Genomic DNA, 15,894 nt, shown 5'->3' on the forward strand with positions numbered 1-15,894 from the left:
CCATAGCTGCTTATCTGCGTGCTGCATTTAATTACCTAATTTGCAGCTGGTCCAATTTTAATCACACTGAGCTCCATACTCCTGTTATGTGTGCACTTATTTCAGAGAAGTGTGTTTCCCCAGTGCACATGGCTAACAGGATCGGCCAGTATTAGAATTTCTATGCCAGTATTTAGCTCACAATATGTCCTGTGTGTCCCAAGCTTTGTATGAGGAAAGCTAATGATCAGTAGACAGCGGGGGCAGGTGAGAAGTTCCAGTAGCATGGCATTTCATTTGAAACTGCTGTGCATTCTCTGGGTGTATTTCAACACACCTAAGGGAAACATGCTGTACACATTGTTATCTGACTAATTGCTGGTTCCTTGGTAGCTCAGTCGGTAATGACCAGGTGGAAAGTCCAGCGGTCAGAAAGTAAAAGTCCTGCAAAGTGTCTCTTCCAGCCATCAACTCAGCCAGTTGTATTCACTAATTAGGTCCACCTCCTGGCTCAAGAATTGTGGCAAATCCAGGTGATTGGAACAAAATACTACAGAGAACTTTTACTTTCTGAACCTGGATTTCCCACCTCTGGTAAAGACACATGCCATGTCTTACAGCCTAGATATCCAATATATAAGGCTGGGCTATGTTGTTAGTCTACTGTGAGCATGAGTCTGCCACAGGGAGTCACAGACAGGTGGCTTCACACTGTACCCCCAGGAGCAGAGTGGCCTGAAGCCAGCTGAGAAAGATGGAGCCCTTCTCATACTGGTGTTATTTTGTTCTAGCTTTCCTTCTAGGCACTTCTGTAAATATCTGGACACTGATAGCCCTACATACTGTAGGTAGCATCACAGAGCACTTGCTTGTTGCACTTGTACTGTATATATAAGCAGAGGGCAGTACGAGCATGACAAAAATGATGAAATGGATGGAACTGGCCAGTGCATAAACCTACAGTATTTTAAACAAAGTGCACTTCACCCTGTGTAAAAATGCAGTACATTTCCCTCTTCACTAAATTCTCATCCTATTGACAATAGTCAATGAGCTGTATAGCTGCGCTTTAAAGTAAAATAGAAGTGTGTATCCAAGGAGGTGAAATAAAGAATTTTACATGATCTAGTTTTAGACTGAGAGGCAGAAAGCTACACTTCAATAAAACTTCCATTTTAGAATGTCCCAGGGACATACATCTCATTTCAAGTGTATAAGACTAAACAATATGAAAAAAACAAAAAGAAAAGCGTTTTCTCCCTCTGAAGGTTATTTAGTCCTCCCACTTTGAAGATTTGGTTTTCAATAACACACTTAACCCCCTCCACGCTGTTGAGACGTCAACGTCACAAATTAGTGTTGCGTTCATATTTAGAATATAATAAAAACTGCGATGTAATAGAACCACAAGACGGCGATGTCAGATTGTTAAACAGACTCTCTGCTTCTGAGAACAGCACTTTAGATTTGTATCTACCTTTGCAAAGCATGGCAATAAAACACCATGCCATATGAACGGCTTACAACAAGTCAGAGACTGAGACAATAAAGGGCATATTCTAACAATCCTTGATACCATTTCTCTATGTCAAAGGACTGTTTTGTGACAAATGTTCAAGTTTATTTTGTAAGGTTTACTGTTTTACTGGAGAACATCTGGGCAACATGCAAAAAATATGCATGCTAGTGGTTTCTTCCTGTTCGGTTCACGTTTGATTTGTAGAGGGATGAGCATCATATAAATGAGTAGGTTAATACTGCTTTAAATCAACTTTGTCAGTGTGTTTAGGCCATTTAATCTTGTTCTCATTTACAATCTGTCAACCAGCTCAGCCACCATACCTTATTTCTCTATTAAACCGTGAGTCTGGGAGAAGGCACAGACATTAAACATTAATCGCCATGGACCGCCAGTCTTCCTCAGTCTGGCTTCCAGCAGAGGGGGATTGAGCTTGGATTGAGACTGTGAAAATAAGCGCAGACCTGCAGGTAGAACCTCCCCTCTCCCACCAACCTCCATACCCCCCTCCCTCCCCCGACTCACCAATTCCCCAACTGCGCAGGCAGCTGCTGGAGCCAGCTGCCAGCGCATCCTACCCATGGAGACGGCGGCGCTCTGAGCCTGTGATGGAGCTGGTCGGGCGGTGGGTGCAGATGGTGCAGACGCTTACTGATATGGCACCAGGCTGCAGAGTGGGAGGAGGGGGCGTTCTCATTATGAAGAATTCTCGCTGTGGGTTAAACAGGACTTATATTGGGGAAAAGGGAACATTTAAGATCAGATGAATGATGTCATAACGCTGGTCGTCCTTTTAATGAAAGGATAATTAGGTGCAAACCGCCCTACTTTATCTTACAGATAAAGGCGTGTGTTTTTGCATAATGCAACAGCACATTTTAATGAATGCTGAACTTGCCAAACTCTTTGTTGTGAGAAGTGCAATCGCTTGCATTAAGTGTAAGGGATTAATAGACAAATGCTGATGGACTCCAGACCAAATATACAACAGCAACATTACTCTTGTTGAAAATGCTACATGCAGACCAACTGTCTTTTCATTTCTTTCCATTTTGAGGTAAACATAAAATCACCTAAAAGCCTCTGCATTCCGTTGGATGCCCAACATGACACCATGATGCCAAGTGTAAGATGAATAAATATGGTTAATGTCTGAAGCACTCTCTGTGTTTAGTCTTACATAAAAGCATCTGTGGTCTTACCTCACTGAAATGCTGCATTAAATTCTTTTGAAGAGTGGGCCGCCAAAGAACCCAAAAATCGATCCCTCACATCATATTCCCTTTACGGCCCATTCTGCGACGCACAGGTTTGGATTAGCTTACATCTTTCATTTTAATGGAACAGCGAGGAGAAGTGAATTACTGGAGCAAATATAAAAGCAATGGGATAAGAAAAAGGTCTAAGCCATTACTTGGGATTATCGCTAATTTATAGAGGTGAGATCTGAATGACGCCATACAGCGTTCTTATTGACTTAAATTTAACGTAGCACTTTCAGTTTTATTTATGAAAGCTGTGCTGTTTCATGGTTCAACCAGGAAGAAAATCCACGTACCCTCCCTCTTTCAGTACTGCAGTAAATGTGTTACCCCGATTGTTGTTGACTTTTCTGAAATTAAACATGAAATTGGTCCCAAGAGCACATGGTCTGGGCCTTTGTACTGTATTATAAGTTATTCTCCTCCCAGAGTAATTGAAGTCTCTTCCATGTCAGCAGAACAGATATTCATAACAAAGCGTAAACTGTTGTCAAAGCTGCTAATAGTGCCAGGTCTTTAATTAAAAAATCCATGCCCTGGGTGCAGTATTGATTTATTTGCGAACCTTTTCAGAACTGAAAGCTGGACTCAGTTCTGTCCTGTACTCTCACCCTCCCTGCAGATCTACACTCGTTACGGAAAGTGCTACACCTTCAACTCTGGGCTGGACGGGCACCCCCTGCTGACTACCCTCAAAGGTGGTACAGGCAACGGACTGGAGATCATGCTGGACATTCAACAGGACGAGTACCTGCCAGTTTGGGGTGAGACGGGTGAGTCTTGCGCAAATCACTGCATCCCCAAACCTTAAACTGTACACCTCCACAACCCCCCCACCTAACCCCAGCCCCCCACACCTTACTCCACCTTACTCCACATACTCTCACAGAAACCACGCTCTCACTTCTAGAGTACTCAGACAAAAAAATAAATAACAAGCACCCCCCCCCCTCCCCCCACCTCTACCCAGAAACCATCTCCATGCCTCCCGTGCCTTCCCTCCAGCCAATTTGTCAAGGTTCAGTACACTTGTGACAGCTGAGCCTTCAGCCTGAGCCAGGGAATCTGCCTTTAATATTGCCTCCCGAGAGCTGCAGATCTCCCCCAGAACTGAGGCCGGAGCAGCATCATTTATTTAACGTCTGGAGGTTCAAAGGTGCACACTTATTCTCTGAGGGCATCAGAGGGGAACCGAGACGGTAGTTCCACTCTATTCAGTCCCTACATCCACCATGACAAAACGCATGAAACGGAGCTGTGGGGTAGTTACATTCATCTAAAGAGCTCAGCTCAGGTGAAATGAGGTGCTCCGCAGTCATAAAAAATTCTGACCTTTTCCAGTGCCGACTGACGGGGAAACCCTGCTGGGTGTCACATAATTAGCCAGTATTCTCCAGGGAGCGAGGGCATCAGGAGGCAATATGTTCATATGGCGCAAAAACCATTCTTCTGGTTTATGGTCACCTGGTGCACTGGTGAACTGGTGACTCCAGCTCCATGCCTTCCTAACTCAACCGTTGACTTGTCGAGTGAACAGAATCAGTGGCTGGTTACGTGTCACACTTGCCGTCCTGCGCGCTCTCAAAACAACAGACAGAGGATGTTACAGTGATGGGATAGGCTTACAAATATGATGGTGTCAGAAAGGGAGAAAATATACTGTAACATAATAAGGTACAGTATGCTTTCTTTATAATATACTTCTGAATTCTAGTGACTTATGTCTTTGAGCAGCAACCAATTCACATACCAAAGAGAAACAAATAAAGGTTAAATTATATATGTATGGGATTTTTCTTGTCTATCCACCATTATGTCAGATTCAAATGTATCATGCAATAAGTAAAAGTGCAATATATCTCTGCCATAGTATTTGTTTGACAGTGTCCTTCATTGGGGATTATTCACAAAAATACAATTCTGAGCTAATGCAGTCAATCTTTTTGTAGTCAAATTGACATCATCATGATGTCATTGTGACGACATCACCAAGAGGACACCGCAATGTCAAAGTGGAATCAGCCAGGAGTGCCAACAAATGTCTCCATCATGGAAATTCTCCCACCAAACAAATGTCTTTTTAGCTGCATTGCAATGAGTCCTCACCTAATTGTACTGTCAATATTTCTTGGTTCTTTTCTTCTCCCAAGTTCTCTTTTTTCAACTCCACAAATCGCGTAATGAGCTGACAAGCTAATGCACAAAGTGCCAGAGCACTTCCCCACCCCCGACTGGGGCCTGGGGGCACAGGGTCAGTTGAATTAAGTACATTAAGCTCCCTCCATGAACATAATGAATGCCCAGCTATAAAGAGGCGGCTGACACACTGCCTTGTTTATGCATTCATTTATGTCTTGCTGAAGCACAATAAAAGATCTAAGGAAACATGCTTTCAGCAGTCAGATGACCCCTCTCTTCTTCAACCTCTTTTCAGCAAGATGGTGCACAGGACCAATGAGAAACGCAAATAGTTATTAAAGTGATCCTAGAGCGAAAGGCTCTCACAACGGATTATGAAATGTTCCTGCATATTAAAAACTGTTCAATCATAAGGTGTTTTAATGAAAAAGACTTTTCTTGGAGACATTTGGGATGTTAATTTTCTCCTTCATTGAGACGGGGGAAGGAAGAGGAGCCAAGGGTGCTGAATAAAAACAACAAAAAAATTGAAAGAAAATCCAATGAAATGAGCCAAAGACTGAAGATCTGGCCCATTTTGCTTTTTTATGATGGTCTCTCCTGCTGTTAACTCCAGTCAGATAATGGCCATTACTTAACCCATACTTAACAACCCAATCAGCCTTCAAATAAAACCCAAGATTGAATTAGTATTTATTAAATATCCTGTTTCTTTAAAGACTGTGAACTGGATAGTAAGCAGGCCTCAGGTCATAAACCCAGAAAATGATTGTTACTGCTCATACAGAAAGAAACATTTCACTTATTTAATACACCAATGGAAAGTCTCACATTAGCAGTAGAAAAGCCATTTACTCATTGCAAGATTAATTTCTTGTTGTCAGTGACCGTGCATAACTTTTATTAAAACAGTTAATCAATTTGAATACTGCCTCCTTATGAGGAGTCTCGGTGCACATTATTATAGAATATCTTTATTAGACTCAGGTGGAAAAGTAAATACTGTTTACTTCATATTTTCATAATACTACCCATTATATATTCCCAGCAATAAATATACAATTATAGTAATGTTTCCCTTTAGTTCCAAATATTCTTTTCTGTTTCATAGCTCATTAATGATGCGAAATGTTAAGAAATGTACCTCTCAACCTCACGGCAGAATAGTCACCTAGTTTTGTAAATTCCAACCCTATGAGTTCACTCTGCACCTATAGAGGAAATGGTAAAACAAAATTTTTAAAAACAAATCAAAGAAGTCATTGATATATTTTTTTTTCTTTTGTTTATTTGTTTTAGCAGTGGTGATGTCATTTTTACCCTCCATGATTATTTGCTGTGCCACTAAAACCACAACTCAGGAGCATGGCAGATGAAGCACTTGCGCTCCTCCAATGCACTTGTGTATCAGCCAGTGACTATTTTAGACCCAACAGACCAGGCCGTACGACACAGTACTACTCACTGCAGGGGTGGCATATTTCTCAATGACGACTGATAACCTAACGGTGTCCGAGTCGATCGAATGTGTCACATACCCGAAGGACCTGGGTGACCCAGCCTACTCCTGGTAGGATAAGGCCAGCTGTGAATGTTTACCACTGTGAATGTCTTGTCCTTGTTGAATACAGGCAGCTGAGGCCCGAATCGATAACTACAGACAGCAGACTGCTCGCATGGTCAGCCTCTTTAACTGACTGAACAACTCAAGAGCCAGAATGCATTCATTTGTAAAGCTGAACAAGAACACATTTTATACATGTTATATGCCACAGGATAACATTGCTTTGCAGAACTGTCCAATTCTATCAACTGTGTGTAGATCACTTGAAGTTGCTATAATCTTTTTTTATATGCTTTACATCCTGTTAATACCCTTATTAATACTTTTTTCTGTGATTGAGGAAGAAACATACCCTGATGTAGCAAATAGATGTTTTTTTTTTTTTTTTTTTTCAAGATCTTGTGTTTATAATTAAGTTTGGTGCAAAAATTGCATATTGCATATGATGGAATTTCCTAGACTCCCAGGGGATTGACACTGAATGATTTTGGTTGGGGTGTTAATTATTTTCTCAACAAAGGATTTGCGAAATCTCAAAATGTTGAAATGTTTCAATGATAATTAATCTGATAAACTCATGTCCCTGAATGCTTTTTTCACGTTTGTTTGGGGGATGGAAATAGATTGTTTACTGGGCTACATAGTTTGTTGCAAGTCATGTGCAGCAGAATTATGAGATTAAATTAAACAATGAAATTACACAGATTAGATCAATTTTAAGAAGATTAAATCTAGTTTATCTTCAAATGTTTTAAACTGATAATGTTTGCATTTTTACCATTGTGAGTGTTTGGAAAACCTTATTTTCTTGTTTAAAAAAATTCCCCCATACCCCCCGCCCAAAACACATTTGCAGTGACAAATAATATTTGTTGGCCTCTTTCATCTCTGCACCATCCTTAGTGAGTATGTTAATGACAATGAGATAATAACATCATGAAATGTTAAGCCGTCATCGTGACAATTTTCCAAACTGGATCTGATGGATAGCAATTTTTCACTGATATATTGCTCAAAGTAGTAGCAATGAATATGCTCAACAAATTAAAAAGCCCAAAGGTGTTCCTGCATAGAATAAGTGCCCAAAATCCCATCTCACTGGAATTGTCCTGGCTTGTAAAATGGCTGAGTAGAAATCCTATTAGGCAATACATATTTATGAACACCCAGAGGCATATAAAACTATTCTCAGTGCAGTAATACGTGCCATAAGTCCATAGTCAAACACTGATTGAGCCAATGCTCTTCTGTGGTCACAAGTCTTGTGAGGTGACATGGGTTGTGTTCTATTTCATCAAAATACTGAAAGCAGCGAAGTACATTTTAAAGTTTATAATCATAACAAGATTATGAATAATAAATATAGATATAGCCGCAAGCAGCAATTCCTGGGGTCCAAGGAGCATAACACTTAGCAATCATAGACTGAGATGTTCCAGCAGACATGCTGGACCATTCCATTTTCTTCAGGATGTATCTGACAGAACAGTGATTTGAGCAATATGAGCAATATGAGTTTGTGGTTGTGTAAAATGTGTTTAGCGTGTTTGAAATGTGAGAGCAGAGTGCTTGTGTTAGCTTGTTCAGAAGATAAGCTGGTGTGTTATGTGTGATAGTATATGTGTGTTTTTGTGGATTTCTTTTGTATTTTCTTTGGTTTTGAGAAATGAAGTGTTTCTATGTAGGATGCAGTGTTGTCATATGTTTCATATGTTTAATATGTAGTTGCTAGTGAGTACTAGTAAGTGTTGAATCTGAGTCAAGAATTGTACACTGGGTTTTGTAGCTGCATATTCTGTTGAAAAAGGTTGAATTAATAATATGCATGGAATGTGATTGTATGTGAAGAGATGGATGTAGGATGTACTGGGGAAATATTCAGAATTGGTGAAGTCGGGAGGTACTTAGGGTTGCAATTTTTGATTGAGTGGCTGTTGTAGTGAGTGATTTGTGGCATTTTTTACACTATTGTAGTACGAGGTAGAGAAAGTATAAAGAATAATTAATGTATAAAGACTATATTGTGCGGCTAGATGTTCTGTTCAAAAGTAAGTGAGTATATGTATGAGCTAGGTAAGTCCTGATGTTTTGTGCGCATATAGAAATGAAAGCAATATTGAATATTTGACTCCATGCTATAGCACCACCAACTGTCCAATCAATGCTATTTTGTGTTTGGTATAGTGGTTGTAGGGGTTATCAGCCTGACTATTAATCATGAGTTTTCATAGTCCAAACTGTCGTTATAGCTTCACGTCCAAACTGTCATTATAGGCCATGAAGTGGCCTATGCATTAGAATTCAAGCAGCTTCGCAGCTTGGACACAAGAATTGCTCTAGTTTCTACATTTCTTAACTGATTAACATCATTCAAATTTTGTTTTATGTTGTTTCCAAATGACATGCCTGACAAGGTATTGTAAGTTCAAGTTTTCTTAACCGATTGGCCCCATTCAAAATCACATTGAAAATATATGTTGCAAAAGCGTTCACGAGTTATAGCTGTTTTAGTACAATTGGCCATGTCCACAAATATTTATTGACGTGCTGCAGACATTATTTTGAAAAGTAAATTGCTTGCTCAGCCTGTCAAATGGCATCTGATTTCTGACTGGCTGATGGCGGCCATGTTTTCATATCTTTTCTTTGAGGATTGTACAAGGCTTTCACAAGTTATTTCTGTTTTAATACAATTAGCCACGCCCACAGAGCAGGCAAAAATGTTGATATATAAGCTTTATTTGTATTGTGATATTTAAGATATTCTTTAAGAAAATTGAAAATAGCAAAAGATTTTACCAGACACACTTTAATGGGCCAACGTGTTTTCTTCAACAAGAGCAGAGGAATTGAACAAGCCTAGTCTCGTCTTTCTACTACGAATGTTTGAATAATTTAAATATAATTGAACACTATAGCACCACCAACTGGCCAATCAGTGTAATTTTCATAGCAATTGTAGTGGCTATCAACCTTAACAGGTAGACTCATTTTCAAGAGTTTTCACCAGTCCAAACAGCAGTTTTAGACCTTGAAGCAGAGAAAAAAAAAACAGAACAAAAACAATAGGGTTCCAGCAGCAAAGCTGCTTGGACCACTAATAATAATAATAATAATAATAATAATAATAATAATAATAATAATGATAATAATAATAATGATAATAATAATAATAAAAATAATAAAAATAATAATGAAAGCAACAATTATAGGGTTTAACAGTAGATTACATCACAATAACATCTTTTGCTCTTCAAGCTGCTCATTTGTTAACTAAAATGTAACTACAATTTTATTTCTCAATAAAAGATAGGGCATAAATGATTAAGAGCAGATTAAGCTCCAGCCTCTTGCGTCCATGGCATGATGCAACCTGGATGCCTAGATCACCACACCCCTCTGAATTTCATATTACTACATATCTCTCTGCTTGAACCCCTTAATGTATTCTAATTTAATGAACCCTGACTGTAACCTGCACAATCCATCTTAATTATTATCCAGCCAGAGGAGGATGGGCTCTACATACTCAAATGCTTTGTGTGGGTTCAGGCCTCTCAGTAAAGCCTCTTTGTAACAGTGTCTCTAACACATAAATAAAGTTTCATTGAATGGAACTGAATTGGAGCTGAAGGCATGAGAGATATGCCCCTCCTTGCCCACCCCTGAACAACAACAAATATTGTTTTGATTGGACTTGTGCGCCCTACAACTTTGTGAGGTTTCAAGCCAATAACCAAAGTCTGTAATTAATTACAATACTATTTGTGCATAAATGCCACAATTAAATATAATATTGTAGCCAAAATACAGATGCACATAGGCAATATCTTCATTTAAACAGAACTCCACTGAATATATTTGTGCAAGTTTCATGATCAATCACTAGAATATGTTAAAGTATTTTTAATTTCTTCAACATAGTGAAAATGTAAAATAAAAGCACAGTGTAAATGTCTATTGTTATTTCTGAGGAGAGTGTATTTGAAGCAGATTTGTGTCTGTATGATAATGTGGCCAAGAGTTAAGGCTGTTTAAATACTGAAAGTTCAATTCATTGCTATAGTGCTACCGAGTGGCCAGTTGGCTCCAAGCATCCTCCCACACTCTTCATGTAAGCCTCTAACACGATGCCAAGTATCATAAAATGCAGAGGCAAAAATGCCAATATATCAGATTAGGTTGTTGTCCAATATCCTCAACTTAAAGCTGACAGTCTGTATTCATTGTTTTATTTCAAGTCCAACATGCTGGTACAGACAAAACAAGAAAAAATGTGCTAGTGTATCAATACTTTTGTATGTAATTGTGTATACATACAGTGCAGTCTGTAAGTATTTGGACAGTGACAGGAATTTTCCAATTTCGGCCGGCACTTGAAATTAAACAATTACTATATTGGCTGATTGAACTATGGAATTGCAGTTCTTTTTATGTATAGTTCCCCCATTTTATGGGGACCAAAAATAATTGGACAAATTAAAATAATCTTATAGTATTAACATATATAGTGGTTGCAAATCCTTTGCATTTAACGGTAGTTATAATCTAACCTCCATCACTAGCTACTTAGTAAATAAATTTGCTGTTGGCTAGCTAACCAATCTTACATAGGCTGGCCTTACCTGCTGAGGAGCCAGCTAGCTACTATAGACTACATTAGAAAAGAAATGCATTGGTATCTCACCAAATCAGATTCCTTTAATACAATTTAATATACAAATGATAATCTACTTGTCCATGTTCATGATTTTGAAGCGGATGCAAGTATTCCTACAGGTCTGGCAGCTATTACAGTGACAGATTTCATTCACTGAGGAGTTACCAGTATCCCTCCATGTAAAGACAAAGACGCATACATATCAGTGTAAAATAAGCGTCAGATCAGCCTTCGCATATACTGTAGATTTGACAATTTAATCTGACTGCTTGCTAAAAGTGACTCTGAGCAGAATTATAACATTCTCTCTATTTTTAGCTATATTTTTCTTTTCTTTTTTTGTCTTAATAGCTCTCTGAAGGTGATTTGTCTAATTGGAGTGGTCTGCCTGCTGCAGCTGCTTCCATTGTGCTGAAGTGGTGGCTGGTTGGTTTCAGAGCACCCTTTAAAACCAATGGAGCATTGTGCTGAGATGGAACTGGCATACAATTACTATTAGCAAATATTTTACCTGCAACAACAGGTAACATCATTTATGAGATCAGGTGGTTTAGTGCATGGTTTGGGCCAATACCTGCAGACACTGTGGTTCACAGGACCTGGAATTGAGTAGAGTAGTTGAGTAGTCTTAAACGTTCTGTACTTTTCCTTTAAAAATAAACTTCCACTGCCTCTGCATTAAAACTTTTAATAATATTTTTGAAATTATAGTTACAGCAATGTACTATCAAATGGTAGGGCAAGAAAAAAAGTAATAATCTTGTGTAATTATTGGTAATATGATGAAATTGATCTGTGAATAGCAAAAACACCAAAAACAGAATACACTCCATTTCAGAATACTATATTATAATTTCTAGCTGTATTTTTCATAGAAGGATAAATCCGAGACAATTGTGACAATTAATTGTGTATGTTGAAACAGAAAGAGAAATAGATTGCAATGAAGTGTGGTATTCCTCAAGAAATCCATTAGGGATGGTGTTAGAAAGAGAGACTTTATGGATTTTTCCATTTGATAGCATGACTTGTCTGGGTTAAATGGTTAGATTGTGCTGCATTGCAATTTACTTTTTGTTTGCTTTATTTTCCTTATATCTGTATAGATAGCTTGGTCTAGTTATCTATATTTGGTTTCTTTACTGTTTTCCTATAGTCTTGATTTGTGTGTATTCGATTTGACAAGTATTTGCATAATGAATTGCCTCATTGAACTTTATAAACTAGACCATATGTGTACTGCTTGTCTTACACTGGCTGTTGGTCTTACACTGGCCTTTAAAATTTCCTGACATAATGGAAATTCCGTAAAGCCATTTCAACAATGAGAGTGCATTGATATTTACTCAACTAAGCAGTTTCATACTTTGCGCTATGCTCAGTTCATTGCTGGTCCTCAGATAACCTCCATTTTGTTCAATGAGCACCTTGTTGTTGCTTTGTTTCCAAAGCTTTAAGATTTTTTAAAATATGTTGGCACCCAGTGAGTATTTTGTTTTTTTCAAAGGAGATGGAGTGTGGGCTGACAAACCCACATGCAATTTTTCATAACTGACGCTTCCACAAGCTTAAAATCACTCTGATTTTATGCCCATCTGAACCTTGGTGATAACTGAGATGAGTTTGCCATTCTTGAATTTACAATTCTTAAATCTCTGCTTGTGCCCACTATAACTGTCTCTTGGCTAATGGCATAGAACTTACATTGCCAGGTTCTCTCACACTCCGGTAATTTCTCTTGTGAGCACCGACAAGCTGTGAGTGTCAGATTTCATGAAGCCTCCAGTAAACAACAATGTGAGGGACTACTGGAATGGCATGCAAAATAACCATTTAAAAATGTAATTTTCCAGAAGCTGTTTTTGGCAAGTTGTTTCTGTTTAGTAACAATGCAATGGTAGAACTGTGAAAGGAGTATACAGTAGCACCATTGTGCTGCAGTGAGAATATTATCCACTGTTTAATTGGCAACTCTGCGTGCCTTGAAAATTGTTGATTTTTAGCCTCAGTGATTTTCCAGAAAGAATGAATGGCCAGTTCTCTGTTTCTGTCATGACACCAGCATACACACAGTGTACCTGTAGCTCAAACTGTGAACTCTTAGCTTCATTTCACATGTACTTATGTTATCTTATCTTTCACATTAGGGCAAGTGAATGAAATAATTGTGCCAAATAAAAAATAAATAAATACAATGTCAAATAGATGCACGAAGAGTAAATGTGTGCTTCTTTGTTTTAATTATGGGTCTTGTTTTATAAAATAAATAGTCCAAAATAAGGTATCAGTTAGAAATGTCAGTTTTTCCTATCCTTTTAGCGGTAGAATGACAACATGATCTATTCTTGAAATGGTGCTCGTGAGCTGCAAGAAATAAAACTTGCAACAATATGGCAATCTAAAAGAATTCACAGTGAAAAACGGACCCTGTACTTCCATCCCGTCAAACTGAAAATGGCATATTTATAAGGTGTGTGTGTGTGTATGTGTGTGTGTGTGCGTGTGTGTTGTGCGTGTGTACGATTCCGTATAATGACAGCACACATGCAGAATCATAACAGTAACAGGCTGCTGTCACCTGGCGACCTGTCCTTACATCCTCTGGCCTGCTGTATCCACAGACGAGACGTCCTACGAGGCAGGCATCAAGGTTCAAATCCACAGCCAGGATGAGCCGCCCTTCATAGACCAGCTGGGATTTGGTGTGGCTCCTGGCTTTCAGACTTTTGTGTCATGTCAGCAACAACTGGTACTAAATGCACACCCTCTCGTGCACTCCTCCTCCGCCCCTCCCCCGCTCAGCACCGCCCGCAACCCCACCCTCAACCTCTGACTGTGTGTCTGTGCCCTCACGAAGCCCCACCACCTATCATCTCCTCTATCCCTCCCAGAGAAAAGAGCTGTAACACTTTATGTTAGGGTTAACGTACATACTGTTTTCACCTGATTATTAGCCAGTTACTTGGACATCAAGTGGTTCATGGTTTCTAGTATGTTAATTGCAAAAGCTTTATTTGTTTAAATACATTTTAATGTGCATCATTCACACATTATTGTGGATTTATTAAGTCCACCAGTTAACATATTGCTAATCATTAGAAACCACTCAAAGTGCTTATTAGGCATATAGAAGAGACAAGAGAGCAGTGAATGTATTTGTGCTGTCTCTTTATTTAGAATGAATTTGTCTCACCATTTAGTTCCTTTTTTAAAGAAAGCGTTGGTGTCTTATAACAGTTCTCTGGCACTAATTAATTTTTAATAGGGCATCATGGCACAGTCAGAAAGGGTTTAGCAACACATTATTTTGCAGACTTTAAGTTACACATACTGTTCAGAGGTTCAGGGCAGTGTCTTTAATGTTCACCCTAATATAAAGTGTTACTGATTTTTTTCATTTATTTAGCATTTATTTGCAGTCTGAAATGGGAATGTGCAGTGCAGTGCTGAAATTCTAAGTGAAAATCCATTGGATTCATGACAGGGCCATTTATTATCTGTACAGAGCTGAATAGAGAGAACTAGCCAAACCGTATTCGAGAATGATGTCACAAGTAAGTATTTTGGCCCCAGTAGAAACAACTGTTGCTTTTAGTAACATTTTGGCACAGCTGTTGTAAGTGACACAACAAATAACCAACTAACTCACATATTACTGCTCGCTATTGTCTTTATATACTGTTGGCTATGGTAACACTGCACTCTTCAGCCAACATTAGCCTCTGCTACTGCACAGCTCCACTTACTGATTAGTATGTGTCTATAATCACAATCCATCATTTCATATGATCAATGCCCAAGCACACTTGAGATTTTTCAATTGGAATGAGACCCAGTTTACCTTTTCTGCTGAATTGCTATCTTTGCACTGCCAGTAAGCAAATTGAATCACTTTCTACGACTAAATGTATTTATGTTCAATCCATGGCATCCAAGAAGAAATCCCATATACAAACAATCTATTCTTTTCTTAGATCACTCATAAATGCCTATATATAATTTTGGCTTATTAGTCTGGATCTTGGTGCAGATGTAAGGTGTACTCTAATATCAGGGCCCACCTGCATATATTAAATATCTCCATCAATATTTACGGATTATTTGCTGGCTCTTTTGAGGATTGTTTGTAAGGCCTACGTTGAAAAGAACAGCAACATGCCTGTAAAGATAACAATTCAGCAGTGGCACTGGTTAGAAAAAAGGCAGAGTCTTGGCTCCATGACCTCAAGAGACTTCAAAGTGTTTTAAATATTATACAGCAAATGAACATGGGGTATGGAGGTGTCTGATTATTTCAACAGGATATCAAATGCTAAAGATGCTGGAGAGGTATTGTGAACATTAAATTGATTTGTACATTAGCCACTGCCATTAGTCATTATTAATAGTATATAATAATTTCGGATAATTAACTATAAGATCTTCTGTGTGGTTTGAACTTGTCTTGATGCAGGGTGTGTGAATGATCTTTTGCTATCCATATCCATATTTTACATACATACTTGATTTTAACTGCTCAGAAAATATAACACATTTTGGATTATATGGGACATGGATTGATTTATGTTAACCCAATCCTGTATTGCATGTAGGAAGTCTTGGGATAAACTTATTCATGAAGTCAATGGAATAATCCTTTCATTGACTTCAAAGCCTGAATAAGTGTCTTTCCTCAATGTAGGTTGTTTTTACATTAAAAATATAGTATTTTTTGATCCCAAACTAAAAATATGTACACATGCATTTCTACCTGTTACTTTGGCCACAATGC

At 38.5% G+C, this 15,894-nt stretch overlaps 1 protein-coding gene across 1 annotated transcript in view; it reads left to right on the top strand.

Moving 5' to 3' along the window:
• asic1c (acid-sensing (proton-gated) ion channel 1c) overlaps nucleotides 1–15,894 on the top strand; it is an 89,259-nt gene that overhangs the window by 47,860 nt on the left and 25,505 nt on the right. Inside the window, exons 3-4 of the mRNA XM_061255957.1 lie at nucleotides 3,383–3,533; nucleotides 13,745–13,872. Of these exons, the coding sequence (XP_061111941.1) occupies nucleotides 3,383–3,533; nucleotides 13,745–13,872 (279 nt within the window). The remainder of the gene's footprint in view (nucleotides 1–3,382; nucleotides 3,534–13,744; nucleotides 13,873–15,894) is intronic.

The sequence above is a fragment of the Conger conger genome, chromosome 9 (assembly GCF_963514075.1).
Source record: "Conger conger chromosome 9, fConCon1.1, whole genome shotgun sequence".
In the NCBI taxonomy this organism is placed as follows: domain Eukaryota; kingdom Metazoa; phylum Chordata; class Actinopteri; order Anguilliformes; family Congridae; genus Conger; species Conger conger.